Source organism: Cordyceps militaris, assembly GCF_000225605.1.
Source record: "Cordyceps militaris CM01 unplaced genomic scaffold CCM_S00007, whole genome shotgun sequence".
In the NCBI taxonomy this organism is placed as follows: Eukaryota; Fungi; Ascomycota; class Sordariomycetes; order Hypocreales; family Cordycipitaceae; genus Cordyceps; species Cordyceps militaris.
The window spans coordinates 1,409,224-1,423,304 of record NW_006271975.1 but is presented as its reverse complement, the minus strand read 5'-3'; the positions used below and the strand labels follow the sequence as shown (position 1 = coordinate 1,423,304).

Genomic DNA, 14,081 nt, shown 5'->3' with positions numbered 1-14,081 from the left:
CCGCCCCCTGCTCGGACTTTTTGGAAATAGGGGACCTTTCCCACAAGGAGTGCTGCTACCACAGTGTGATGAGAAAACGCATGTTCCGGATGTGTATCCATTCCAGAGGGGACTGATAAGACTGATAAGGTACCTGTAGCCGATGGCAGAATCTCAGGAACCCCAAAATAAAATAAAACCAGGCAGTGCAGAGATGTCGGTTTAGCGTCGGACCATTCGTCATTATTGATTTCCTTGGCCTGGTGAGATCAGTCGCTTCTCGTTTGGTACGGAGCAACTAGTTACGCGCAGCATGTCTACCTGTCAAGCTCTGCACTTGTCACCCAATTTCCTTGTCGAGAGACATGAACAAAAAAAGGGACGACACATATCCGAAGATGCATGATAAAATTGGCTTTTTCTTCTAGCTCCGCTGCATGGCCCCATCTCTACAAGCCCATTTCTGGGCTCACTCTGGGGACAGCACATTTCGTTTTTTCTCCTTCTTTTTTACACAGCAAGTCGAAAGATTCTTTAACGTTAGTCCGTGTGGCTTTCAATGTGAAGGAAAAAAACAAAAAAAAAAGAAAGTTCCCCTGATGAATGACGATGTTCCCTTCTCCATAGTAAACCGCTTGGCTAGCTCTGGTCCATGAGTCGTCGTCGTCAGCAGGAGAAACAAGCACGGGCAAAGGCTGAGGAACGATGTGAGGGGAGGAACCTGCCAATTGGTGCCCACGTGGTCCTCTTGGTTTTTGTTGTTCTGGTTATTGACCAGGTCCTGTATACATACATACATGTGTATCCGTCCGGGTACAGACTGTCCTGTGCTGACCCTGTCGCTGCTCGTCTTGGCAGGTTGAGTTAGGGTCGTCCCCCCCTAATACGTTAGAGAACTAATAATCCCCCCTAGAGAACCATTCCATTTATTAATTGTCAACTCCGCTCCGCTCTTGCTCAAAACTCTGCTCCTAGACCGAGACCGAGAGATCAATGGAAAGACTGGGGACGCGCGTTTGTCCTAATCTAGCGACTCCGTTCTGTTTCCTCATCTTCACTGGTTCTCAGCCGTCACCGTGCCCCGGTTTCTGGTGCCTGGGCGCCGCCCCAACCTCCATCCTTGCCTTGTTGGTGGCTGCTTTTATTGTTCGTGGTGCAGAGATTGGCTTGTTTCGTGGGGATGTGGTCTGTCGTTTTTTTTTTCTTGGTAGGGGCTATGCCAGGCCTGTAGGTTCACCCGGCTCGGTTCTGGCCCTGTGGCAAGCGGAAAGTCAACTGTGCTTCGGGACTGGGGGGGTCGTTGCGTTGCGTTGCGTGTCGTCTTTGTCCCGTTTCGTAAGAGGCCTCTCTCTCCTCTCGCATTGGCTCGTCACCTGTTCCTTTCCTTCTTTCGCATCGTAGACAGAATCTCGGTTTTGTTTTTCCCATCCGTCGTTCCTTTTCTCTTCTTCGACATTCCTTTTCCACGGCATTGTCGGCGCTTCACGACCTCTGGACCCCCGAAACGAATTCGATTTCTGCAACGTGCGACAAAGAATATCCCTCACTCGTTTGTTGTCTCCGACAGGAATACCCGCTCTCCATCATGGGGCGCGACACCGTCATGACCCGGCCGGCCATCGAGGCCATGGTTGCCAATGGTGACGCCGTCGTCATCTTTGAGGACCATGTGCTGCGTCTCAACTCGTGGCTGCGCGTTCACCCCGGCGGCGACCTCGCCATCCGACACATGATTGGCAGAGATGCGACGAGCGAAATCACGCTGTAAATAATCCCATCATCATTTCCAACTTTTTGCCTCGTCTACCTTTCTGCGCCTTGTTTGTTGTGGTTGTGTTCGCTCTGTCGCTTATGTTAGCCGCGCGTGCTGGTGGTGGTGCGGAATAGCTTCTAGTCTGAACAAGGACTCACCACCAATTTTAAGCTTAATCTTGGTGGGGAAATCGACAACGGCTTCCGCCTTCCAGATCGAGATCCAATGACTTGCACAAGAGAAACTACAAGTTCCTAGCCGCTAACTCCTCCCTTTTATTGCAATTAGATACCATAGGGCCCATACCCTCCAGACTATGAAGGCCTTTCGGATCGGCCGGAAGCCTACGGGTCCCTGGAATAACATGACGCCACCAATTAGGGCCAAATCATCAACCGATCCCTCCGTGCATCCCGTGGCCTCCACAGACACCACCATCATCGAGAAGCATGTCTTGGACCAGCAACCCACGGACAGCATCGCCGTCGAGTCCGTCCCGGCCGCCACATTCCTGTCCGAAAAGTCAGCTGGCGGCTGTCTCCAGACGAGCAGCCAGCTGCAGCCGACCTCGTGCTCGCGGCGGCCGTCACCCAGTGCCGTTGACACAACACCCTTGTTGCCGCCGCCTGCCGTCATCGATGAAAAGGCCCTCGAGGCAGCGCGGTTGCTGCCGCGCGGGCGCAAGCACATGACGCCCGAGCAGTACACAGAATGGGCCATTCAGCAGCAGCGCGAGACCGACATGGACGAGTACCCGTCGCTCGAGCACAACGTCCAGCTGGCCATTACCGAAAAGTACATGAAGCTGCATGCCCAGATTGACGCGCAGGGGCTGTACCAGTGTCCGTACATCGAGTACGGCAAGGAGGCGACGCGCTACCTTACCATATTTGCCGCTTCCATGTTTGCACTGCACAAGGGCTGGTACATGACGTCGGCACTTTTCCTGGGTTTATTTTGGGTACGTTCCTGGCCGTCGTTGGCATCTGCATGAATTCAAACTTACACAATCGCAGCATCAAATCATGTTCACGGCCCACGATGCCGGTCATCGGGCAATCACGCAAATCTTCGAAGTCGATACTCTGATTGGCATGTTCATTGCCGACTTTTGCTGTGGACTTTCCATTGGCTGGTGGAAGAGCAGTCACAATGTCCACCACCTCATCACCAACCAACCTGTACGTCCCTCAAACTATGCTTTTCCGCCTCTGCTCTAACACTCTGCAGGAGCATGACCCCGATATTCAAAACGTCCCCCTGTTCGCCACCTGCCCCTCCTTCTTCTCCTCGCTGCGCTCCACCTACTATGACTTCACCTTTGTCTGGGACCGTGCCGCTGAGATCCTCGTTCCCTGGCAAAAGTACACCTACTACCCGGTCATGGGCATCGCGCGCTTCAACCTGTACCTGCTCTCCTGGATCCACGTCCTGGTCAAGCCGTCGCAGCTCGGCGGCAGCAAAGCCTGGTGGATCCGGCCGACCGAGATCGCCTTCATGGCCTGCTACTGGTTCATCTTTGGCTACCTGCTGCTGTGGCGCACGCTGCCCGACTGGACCACCCGCGTGCTCTACGTGCTCGTCTCCCACATCATCACCATGCCGCTGCACGTCCAAATCACCCTCTCCCACTGGGGCATGTCCACCGCCCACCTCGACGAGGACGAGTCCTTTCCCCAGCGCCAGCTCCGCACCACCATGGACGTCGACTGCCCCGCCTGGCTCGACTTCATCCACGGCGGCCTCCAGTTCCAGGCCGTCCACCACCTCTTCCCCCGCCTGCCCCGCCACAACCTGCGCAAGGCCCAGCACCTCGTCCGCCAGTTCTGCCAGGAGACCAACATCCCCTACTCCATCCTCAACTTTACAGACGGAAACCGCAAAGTGCTCGGCAGACTCGAGGAGATTAGCGAGCAGGTCCGCATCCTCGTCAGCTGCCAAAACTACATGGCAGAGACGGGCGAAAGCGGTCTGCACTAGAGACATGTATAATAGAGCCAGATAGACATGAACCGGGTATCATTGTTACAAGTAAATAGTCATTTGAAATTAGTTTTAATAGCGTCATCTTTACGTGTTACACTAAAAGCAAAAAGCCCCAAAGTCTATTTTTTCCTATACAGTTTCCCATGCCCGTGTTGGTATCGGTTCCTCGCCAGTTTTCATTCTCTGTATCATGTCCAATTTCCCGTCTCTGTATCGTCTCCCGTTTTTGCCCCGTCTCTGCGCGCAACGCCTGTTTCTCTCAGTGGCCACCGCGGCCGCCCCGTCCCCGTGGCGGCTTGGCCCGATCCGGGACGATATTGAGACCTCTGGTCCCCCGTAGCCCCATCTTGCCAACCGTACTCCTCTGAATGGGCGGCGTCTCGGGCGCGCTGAGTCCCTCGCGGGCGTACGTGTTGGCCTGGCGGACGAGCTCTTCCTTGTCCCAGTGCAGGCCCTTCATGTGGTTATTGTAGTAGCCGAGCCAAGCCTTGTAAATCTGGCCCTTTTCCTCCTCGTCCATGCCGTCCATGATGCGTTCAATCTCGGGGGCGGCCGACAGGTCGGCTTCCTGCGGGACAAAGGCAATCTCCTTGAGCGTCCAGCGGGGGAAGAAGGCCTCCGCCTCGGCAATAAGAAAGATGCCTTTGCCCTCGGCGTCGGCGCGCGCAGTGCGGCCGAGGCGGTGAATGTAGCTCTGCTTCTCAGAGGGTATGCCGACTTGGAAGACGGTCGTGACGCCGGGAAAGTCCATGCCGCGGGCGACGACGTCAGTCGCGGTTAGAATGGCAGATTTGGCGTCGCGGTATTCATTCGTCACCTTGGTGCGGCGGTTCTGCGTCATGCGACTGTGCAGCGTCGACACGGGCGGCAGGCCGGGGATCTGCCCGAGCACGTGCCCGTAGAGGCCGGCGAGGGCGGCGGTGGGTGCGAAGACAATCGCCTTCAGGTTGGGTTCTCTGGCGGCCTCGGCGCGCACGGCGCCAACCATGCCGGCGGCGACGGAGGAGAAGGAGGGAACTTTGATGAGGTGCTGTGGCACGCGCTCGTGCGTGCCGGCCTCGCCCTCGGCAATGGTCGAGATGAACTTGTAGCCAGTCTGGAGGACGAGCCCGGCGACCTGCTTGACGTGCGGCGCAATCGTGGCGGAGAAGAGCATGCCCTGGCGGGGCACTTGGGCGCGGTTGGGCAGCTTGCCGACAATGTCGCGGAGGGCAGGCATGAAACCCATGTCGAGCAGCCGGTCGGCCTCGTCGAGCACGAGCGTGTCGAGCGCGCGCAGCGCATACAACACATCCTCGTTGGCCATGTGATCGAGCAGGCGGCCGGGCGTGGCGATGAGCACATCGCAGCCCTCGTGCAGCATGCGCTCCTCGCGGTCCTTGTTGGTGCCGCCAATGGCGATGCGCACCTTGTACCGCGGCATCCGCTGCAGAAGGCTGCTCGCCTCGGCCGCGATCTGCATGGCGAGTTCGCGGGTCGGCGAGATGACGAGCAGCGAAATGGTGGATTCGGCGCCGTTGCCGCCGCGCGACTTGCTCAGCATGGTTTGCAGCGCGGGCAGCAAAAAGGCCACCGTCTTGCCAGTGCCTGTCTTGGCTTGTACGAGGCAGTCGCTGCGGTTCGGGGGCAGGAGCTCCCACAAGGTCGCGGCCTGCACGGGCATCATGTGGTTGAATTTGAGATCATCGGTAATAGTCTGGATCAGCAGCGGATGGACGAGGTTCTGCCCGGCGAGGTCGGCGAAGCGCGGCGTGTCGAGCGGCACCGCCTCGGTCAGCGGCGGCTTGTAGTCGGTGGTGGCCTGCTGCGGAGGCGTGTGGGAGGGTGTCTCGTCGAGGTCTATGGACATGGGGCTGTCTGTACCCCCATTGTCTGCTCTGTTGTTACTGCCGCCACGGCCGCCGCGTCTGTTGCCTCGGAAATTTCCTCTGTGACCACCACCGCGACCACCACCACCGCCGCCGCCTCCACGGCGACGGTCAGTGCGCTGCCCTTCTCTGCCTCCTCTATCAGGCATGACGAGATGAGGTAGAATAAAAAAAGTAGAGTGTCTTGTTTTGATGTTGAGTTGACAGATTCGGGCAGTCGCTTGTGCAGCGGATAATATGGTGCAAAAATGGAAAGGCGGATCCACTTCTCTACACAACGGCCCGTTGGGCTGGAAAACGAGCACGATTTCTTCTGTCGTAAAAGAAAAGCACGTAAATACATCAAAGCATAATAAATTACGCTAATTTTGTTGGAATTATGGTGTAATTCTAAGACTTTTTGCTTTCCTTTTTTCTTTTTTCCCGGCTGGCTTTTTTTCACAAGCGTCTATTCCGAGGCGCATGAAGTCGTCGGCGCCTGCATGCTTTGATGAAACCTCTAGTGGAAGATGGAGATGCAAATAGCCCCGCGACTCGGCTAAATTTGTAGGTATATATTCTGTGTTGCAAACGCTTCGCTTCGCTCTTCCCCTCTCGCCACGGAGACCTTGATGCCCTTCTCTTCTCCCGGAGCACTTTGTGCCTGAGGTGTCCACCTAAGATCGACAGCCCGCAGTAAATCGCCATATACATGTACATCCAAGACCAGTTCACGGCGTTTGCACATTTGCAACTCCAAGACGAACTGCAGTACCTACATACCTACCTACCCATCTGTCAGCACCAACCACCGGCCCTGATTCGTTACGGATCCCTCACACTCATCCCATAATCCCTAGTGGTCCGACTTTATCGTGGTATTTCGACTTTGCCTAATCCCGTGCGCTAATGCTGACCGCGTCCTCTCAGGATGCTAGCATCAATGCCGCTAGCATCAGAACCATCTTGACATGAGCTTCGCCGTGTGTCTCAAAGGCAATAGCTGTGTGCCATCCTGGCCCTCGCCTCTATCAAAAACACCGTCCGAAGCCTGAAAACGTGCAACACGTCACTAGTTACGGTCTCTCACTAGACACGCTAGGCCTGCGCCTTGACAGTGGAACAAGGTTTTAATCTTATGCCACATGCGATTCGGTGGTCTCGGTATCCAGAATAACCTACGCCCGGCCGCTTCTATCAAAGCGTTGGACGCAATTAATAAAAGCAGCAAACCACACCTGGAATTCTCCTATCGCCGCCGCCGCGTTGTGCTCATATCCTGCAGAGATCGACATCTGTCCCTTCTCTCTCACATTAATCACTAGTTAACTCTTCCGCAAATGATTCTCGGTAGCCCATTCGGGCGGTGCCCATACGATGATGCTACTCCACGCAGCTTCTTCCAGCTCATGCAGCGCAGTGGACCGAGGCGGACGTTCATTGCCGAAAAGAATGTAGTGTCCAGTCAGGATCGGACAACACGGCCAGTAGCGAGGCTATAATTACGAACCTTGCTGTGCGATTTCCACGCACCCATGCCCTCGACTGCCGGGTGCCAGATTCACACGCTCTCCGACTATTTTAAAAACGGGGATCCCTTCCCGAGCTACCAACGAGGCGGCGCCCCTGCGACACGGGGAACATGGCGCGAAGTACTCTGTCTCCGGCCCCGCCTTGGCTTCACTTTGCTTGATGTGGCAGGTCGTAGGAACTGGAGAGGTTGTGCCATGTGAACTGCTACCGCACGTGTGAAGGCGTCCCGCCGTCTCGTCTGACTGCTTCGTATGGCTGCACTTTTCAAGCCGCTAGGAGACCGAGAGGAGGGGTTTGATCAGTCTTGCAATCGGTCAGCCGCGTCTGGAGGAATGGGTAGCTCTGTGCGGTGTGGTGTATCCGCGGCTGGTGAGTAGGTGGTAAGCTCGTCCGATATAAAGGCGCGCCGATTCGTCGCGCGAGAAAAAAGGCCCGTGAATAGTTTGTCTCACAAACCCAAACGCGCTCAGCATGCTTTCGCTCTCTTTCTTGATCAAGGCTCTGCCGGCTCTGTCGGCCACCGTCTTGGCTTCCGCCAGCCTGCCGGCCAAGCCTTCGGATCTGTCCACCCCCATGCAGGTCCGCATCTCCGTCAGCGGCGCAAACAGTGAGTGTCCAAGTCTCAATGCATCATCGACAAAATTCAATACTCATGTTCAACAATCTAGGCATCTCTGTCGGCTGGAACACGTACCAGCAGTCTGGCAGCCCTTGCGTCAGCTACGGCACCTCTCCGAACTCTCTTACCCAAAAGTCCTGCTCGACCAAGTCCGAGACGTACCCGTCGGCGCGCACCTGGTTCCATACCGTCTATCTGAACAATTTGACTCCTGCCACCAAGTACTACTACAAGATTGCGTCGACCAACTCTACCGTGGAGCAGTTCCTGTCGCCCCGTACTGCTGGTGACAAGACCCCGTTTGCCATCAACGCCATTATTGACCTTGGTGTCTACGGAGAGGACGGCTACACGATCAAGAACAACAATGCAAAGCGAGATACAATCCCCAACATCCCCCCTTCGCTCAACCACACGACTATTAAGCGCCTTGCCGACACGGCTGACGACTACGAATTCATCATCCACCCGGGCGACCTCGCCTACGCTGATGACTGGGCGCTGCGACCCAAGAACCTCCTTGACGGAAAGAATGCGTTCCAGGCCATCCTGGAGCAGTTCTACGGACAGCTTGCGCCCATTGCCTCGCGCAAGCCGTACATTGTCAGCCCTGGCAACCACGAAGCCTCGTGCGAGGAAATTCCCCATACCACATGGCTCTGCCCAAGCGGCCAGAAGAACTTTACCGACTTCATGACGCGCTTCAAGGGCAACATGCCCAGCGCGTTTGCGTCGACGTCGAAAGTCGACAAGGCCAAGGTGAGCGCGAACAAGGCCCAGCAGCTGGCCAACCCGCCGTTTTGGTTCTCGTTTGAGTATGGCATGGCGCATATTGTCATGATCAACACGGAGACTGATTTCCCGTCTGCGCCGGATGGCCCCGACGGCTCGGCCGGTCTCAACAGCGGCCCGTTTGGCGGCCCTCAGCAGCAGCTGCAGTTCCTCGACGCGGATCTGGCGTCGGTGGACCGCACTGTCACCCCGTGGGTCGTGGTCGCCGGCCACCGCCCGTGGTACACGACCGGTGGCGACGGTTGCACGCCGTGCCAGAAGGCGTTTGAGCCGCTCTTTTACAAGTACGGCGTCGATCTAGGCGTGTTTGGCCACGTGCACAACTCGCAGCGCTTCAACCCCGTGTACAACGGCACGCAGGACGCCGCCGGTCTGCAGAACCCCAAGGCGCCCATGTACATTGTCTCGGGCGGCACGGGCAACATTGAGGGGCTCAGCGAGGTCGGCAGCAAGCCCAGCTACACGGCGTTTGCGTACGCCGATGACTTTAGCTATGCGACGATTCGCTTCCAGGATGCGCAGAACCTCAAGGTCGACTTTTACCGCTCGGCGACGGGCGAGCTGCTCGACAGCTCGACGCTGTTCAAGGCACACAAGGACCAGTTTGTCGTGCAGAGCTAGGAAGTAGGCATGACCAGGCGATGGTGGGGGAGGGGCGGCTTTTATAGGGACAGAGTGAGTACAGGGACAGGGTTTTGATCATGAGGCTGACATGTGTACCGCCATCAATGGGCTGGACTGTACATACCGCTTATTTACTGGTTCGCACAAGAGATGCAAAGAATTCGTATTACATTTTGCCACCCACCTTGTCAGCGAGGCAACCTCGTCAACTCCGCATTCGAGAAAATTCTCCGCAAGAGAGCGATGTAGGTCGGACCGGACCTTGCCTAGATGGTACAAAAGCAACGAGCAAACAGAATAGGTGCCGCCCCACGCCAAGAAGAAGAGGGGAGAAGGATTAATTTATAAGCTGGGCAGCTTGAAGCTAACCAGGTCTTGTCCGCTTTTTGCCGCCATTCATTAGTTTAATTATTAAAGTCCCCTAGTTTTTCTCTCTCTCCATCTCATCACCCGCCCGCCACCCGCCGCTCGCCGTCGCCGACGCGACGCCATCTCATCAATCCCTCACCCGATCCCCGATCCCACCAACCACCAACCCCCCTCCTCCAAACATCACACAGCACATGGATCTCAAGACAGTCGTCCGCACTTTAAAGGAGCAATCGATAGCGCGGGCCAAGGACCACGAGGCACCGCTGAAATCGGCCGCGCCCCGGCAGAAACGGTGGGCCAGCAAGACCAAGACTGGCTGCGCTACTTGTCGGTTCGTTTAAACCACCTCCCCCCTCCCGCGACAACCTGCGCTAGCACAACGCTGGCTTTCCCACGACGTCGTGCTGCGTTCCCTTGTTTTTGCTGTCTCTGCCAAGAAGGGGGAGGGGCGAGAGGGGACGGGGGATTTGTCAATTTCTTCCCCCCCGCGGCAGCAGTGCGTGGCTGGCTGCATCGCGCGAGGTCCCATCAAACGAGGATACTTTCCTGTTACTGACCCTGTTTTCTTTCGTTCATTCGGATATGTAGGATCCGACGCATAAAATGTGACGAAGGAAAGCCACACTGCCAGCGATGCCTCCTCACCGGCCGTCAATGCAGCGGGTATGCCACGTCGTCCGATGCCTCACCGTCGCTCGAGGCCGCCGCCGCATCGTCCTCGAGGACTATGGTCCTGGCCCCCAGGGCGGCCAACCACCCTGACTGGGACATAATGGATGCTATCAGATATTGTTCGTTTAAACCCGCCCTGTCCGCTTTGCTCCGCTTCATTTTTTTTCTTCGTTGATAGGGAACGTATGGCTTGGCTAACGGGGGGTTGTTTCGCCGCGTCGTTTAGTTGGGGCTGTCATGTTAAAGGAAGAGGCTTTCCACAACCCGGGCGACAGCATATTTGTGACGAGTTTCAAGCCTGATCTGCACATTGAAAAGATTACCTCGCGCGAGAGCTTCATTGCCCTCGTCGTCACCGATCGCATCGTCAACGCCTCTAACCAGGCTGGAGTCTTGCCGCGACAGGGCAGCCTCCCGGGCATCAACCACCTCTGGTCCTTGCTCTACCGACACATTGATATTGTCATCAAGGACCTGAACTCGCGCATAGCAGGTGGCGCCGGCATTGAGACCCTGCTTCGTCGATTGGTCGACCTGCTCAGCATTGATGTGAGCGCTTTCTCTTGGCTGCGCCGGAAAACGCTGCTAATTTGCTACGATAGCTGTCAATTATGGATCCTGCTTGGAGATCACACGTCGAGGGCTTTGCAGCTTTGGTCAAGCTTCACGGTGGCGTTCAAAAAGTTCTCAGCGTCAAGGCTGCTTCAGAACGCGACCAGAGAGTACCGCCAATGTCACTGCATTATGTTTTGATGTAACTAGCAAAGCCGCTCACAAAGACTCTGACGAACCAGTGCGCTGACAAAATTCTCTAGCTACTCTACGCTGGCCAACACAGCGAGCCCTGCCAGCAACCAAATCACCGGCCTTGCCAACTGGTCACCCGACGACATCACCGCCGCCTACTCGCACACGGGCTTCCATCCGGCACCCTGCCCAACCTCTGTGCTGCAGGACATTGTCCGCATCACGCGGCTGCGCACCATGTGCCTTGCTGAACCCACCATCACAGCCGCCTTTGTGCCCATTGCCCGCGAAGTCTCGCGGCTCCTGCAAACCTTTGTCCCCGAGGAGTGGACAGAGCCTTACGCCAAGCCCGAGGACCCGTGCATGCCGCTCGCCGGCGACCTGTACAAGACGGCCGCGCTCTTGTACGGGGTGCTGTCGCTGCCGCCCGTGCTTGCGGCCGAGTTTGCCATGATCCCCGGCGCGAGCCCTGGCCTGGACGAGGCCGCTGTCGTGGAGACGGGACGCCTGTTTTACGGTGCGTACCTGCTGAACCTGGTGGACCGGGCCATGACGGAGCTGCCGCGACCACAGGGTGTCAGCTGGCCAATTGCCGTGCTCGGCGTCGCTAGTCACGACGCCCCACAGGACATAAAGGCTCGGCTGCTGGGCTATCTGCAGAGGCTACGGCTGAGGCCCGGCGCGGACAGCGGCGCGGCGAATATCGACATCAAGCTGCGTGACTTCTGGTTCTTTGGGAACACGCAGTGGGAGGAGTGCTACCACGAGCCCATCAATGTCATTACCTAGGTGGCCGCGGGGTTGGATACATGTATAACGAGTCACTGGTGTGAAGCATAGCGATTGGGTGTTTATTTAATCCAGATACGAATTCCACAATCTGAGGGTCAGATAAGCGTTGAGTGTAGTTATGGGGGATGAGATGGATTACTGCCACAAGGCGGTCACCCCACTTAGTTTACAACACCAAATCAGAAACGGATACGAGGGGGTACCATGTCGACACGGCTTCCCCCTGATAAAATCTCCGAGAAGTGTCAAACTTTTCGTGTCACCTGGTGATTTGAAGCAGTCCAGCGTAGCTGACCATGCCCTTCACGAACTGGCTTTGGCGAGCCATCATCGCTTATTGTAACAAAGCTGCAACGTTCTTCGGGCGACTGCTTGGCCGCCTCCGTCAAACGACCGTGGATACAACTGTCCGGACGTCCCTGCACAACCCATACTCGTTCGTGGATACAAACTGACGTTTTCTCGCCAATAGACTCCCCATCCGCACAAATGCCCCCCATCTATAAGATACCACCGACGACCAGGACCTTGGCGGCGTAACTTGCTACCAGCCCTATCTGATGGCGCGTTTGTTATCCCAGACACGATACCTTATGGAGAAATATACTTTCTTACCAAGGGACACTATGTTGGCACAGGAGCGACATCATTTGTGGACAGACTCGAATCTGGCCATATTATCAAATACCCTAAACCGAATCCATACTGCCCCGAGGAAGAAAATCTATGCCGCCAGCAGATGGAGATTGAGGCAGAAGCTTATAAACGCATTGGCGATAGTCCGCGTGTTCCGAAACTGATTCACTGGGATGCTAGCGAATGCTCCCTCGTCTTGGAATTTCTTGCAGAGGGCGACCTGCCATCATACCTCGAGCGGTGCAACAACCAGGCAGTCACGGCCGAACAGAGACGAGTCTGGATGAAGCATGCTGCGGAGGCGGTGGCTGTAGTGCATTCGGCGACAATAATCCATTGTGACGTGACTCCCCGCAACTTTCTTCTGAATGAGGCTCTTGAGTTGCATTTAGCCGACTTTGCAGGTTCTTCCGTTGCTGGCTCCCGACCCTCCATCACAACCAGCGCCCGGTTCCAGCGACCAGGATGGAGCTGGGAACCGGCATACGCGGACGACCTCTTCGCGCTGGGCTCTGTGCTGTATTATATTCAGACTGGCCGCGAACCGTACCATGACATTCCTGAAAACGAGGTGCGGGATCTTTTTCAGGCAGCAGCTTTCCCCGATGTCTCTACGCTAGACTACGGGAGCGTTATTCGTAAATGTTGGACTGGAGAGTTTGGTAATGCAGAGCAGATTATCGACGCTTTATAATTTAGCTGGCTGTTAGTGGTGCTACCCCGCTAAAACTACGGCATCAGCCGCTGACTGGCGTGATGTGGCTGACGGGGCATTGAGCTGACTTCTACTCTTGCTTCAAAGGCTCATTTATTAGGCTTGCTGAATTTCTCCGCTGCGGAATGTATGTATGTATGTATACCTCGCCTAACAAATTGCATGCTTGCTTGGTGCATCAGACGCTTGGCCGCAGTTGTCCTAGCAGATAATGTCACGCTACAAGTGGATCCATTTCCTCGAGATTGTTCAACGAAATCAACAAGGGCTCAAACGCACGCTTCGATCATGAGGCTGATTTGGTCTTGTTTGAACAAGCGTCAAGGTTGTTGTCATGTGTCAGCTTCTCAGTGTCTTCGCATTTGCCTTTTCTTATCGCGGTCATCAAGTCCTCGAACCTCGCATAGATGAGTATATAAGGCAGGATCGGCACCAGTGGCGGATATGAGGAAAGAAGGAAACAACAGAAAACACATCACTTTACGCGCTGTCTGTTGCGACCTTTCTTTTTTCTTACTTCAAGCATTACTTGCCTCTAGCCACTATTTCGATATACTCAACCCCGCCGCGACAATGGTTACTAGTCTCAGGAACGTCCTTCAGCCTGACAGCAAAGCCTACAACATTGTCGTACGCAACAACGACGACAAGACTGTCGATTTTTCGGCCCCGTTTGGCCTTGCATCTATATCTGTTGGTCGCTGGATTGGCAGAGGAGCTGGCTGTACCGAAGTTACCATTACCAACATGAAGGGCAACGTCGCAACCGTTCAAGTCGAGGACAGTAACTGGAACATGATAATCACCGGCACAATTGCGGGCGGCGTCAAAAAGTTCAAGGTGGGCGGAGATAGGGACTTTAATATTGCCCTCACCCCGGACGGCCATCTTCGCTTTCAGTGTTTGGATGGAAATACCTGGTCAGACGGAGGTGAGAGCGTCATTGACGTCACTCTGCTCCCGTTCCAGAAGAAGTGAGCCCGACTATGTGCTTGTATGATGGACGGGACTGGT

General features: G+C 55.7%; 6 protein-coding genes across 6 annotated transcripts; 5 read left to right on the top strand and 1 right to left on the bottom strand.

The window, feature by feature from the left end:
* Positions 1-631: 631 nt before the first annotated feature.
* On the top strand, positions 632-3,712 carry CCM_08676 (delta 8-(E)-sphingolipid desaturase; the record flags this gene model as incomplete). Its single annotated transcript, XM_006673813.1, has 6 exons — positions 632-745; positions 955-1,164; positions 1,385-1,743; positions 2,030-2,693; positions 2,749-2,913; positions 2,963-3,712. The coding sequence occupies 6 exons, from the start codon at positions 632-634 to the stop codon at positions 3,710-3,712; spliced, it is 2,262 nt and encodes a 753-aa protein (XP_006673876.1).
* A 265-nt stretch (positions 3,713-3,977) lies between these two features.
* CCM_08675 (ATP-dependent RNA helicase MSS116) lies at positions 3,978-5,735 on the bottom strand (the record flags this gene model as incomplete). The annotated part of the gene is made up of 1 exon (XM_006673812.1): positions 3,978-5,735. The coding sequence occupies one exon, from the start codon at positions 5,733-5,735 to the stop codon at positions 3,978-3,980; it is 1,758 nt and encodes a 585-aa protein (XP_006673875.1).
* Positions 5,736-7,569: 1,834 nt separating this feature from the next.
* On the top strand, positions 7,570-9,130 carry CCM_08674 (acid phosphatase, putative; the record flags this gene model as incomplete). The annotated part of the gene is made up of 2 exons (XM_006673811.1): positions 7,570-7,705; positions 7,767-9,130. The coding sequence occupies 2 exons, from the start codon at positions 7,570-7,572 to the stop codon at positions 9,128-9,130; spliced, it is 1,500 nt and encodes a 499-aa protein (XP_006673874.1).
* Positions 9,131-10,414: 1,284 nt separating this feature from the next.
* On the top strand, positions 10,415-11,713 carry CCM_08673 (C6 finger domain protein; the record flags this gene model as incomplete). The annotated part of the gene is made up of 3 exons (XM_006673810.1): positions 10,415-10,726; positions 10,780-10,931; positions 10,993-11,713. 3 exons carry the CDS (start codon positions 10,415-10,417, stop codon positions 11,711-11,713), a joined length of 1,185 nt encoding a protein of 394 aa, XP_006673873.1.
* Positions 11,714-12,012: 299 nt separating this feature from the next.
* Positions 12,013-13,046, top strand: CCM_08672 (Protein kinase-like domain; the record flags this gene model as incomplete). The annotated part of the gene is made up of 2 exons (XM_006673809.1): positions 12,013-12,055; positions 12,268-13,046. 2 exons carry the CDS (start codon positions 12,013-12,015, stop codon positions 13,044-13,046), a joined length of 822 nt encoding a protein of 273 aa, XP_006673872.1.
* A 594-nt stretch (positions 13,047-13,640) lies between these two features.
* CCM_08671 (uncharacterized protein) lies at positions 13,641-14,045 on the top strand (the record flags this gene model as incomplete). Its single annotated transcript, XM_006673808.1, has 1 exon — positions 13,641-14,045. One exon carries the CDS (start codon positions 13,641-13,643, stop codon positions 14,043-14,045), a length of 405 nt encoding a protein of 134 aa, XP_006673871.1.
* Positions 14,046-14,081: the final 36 nt, after the last annotated feature.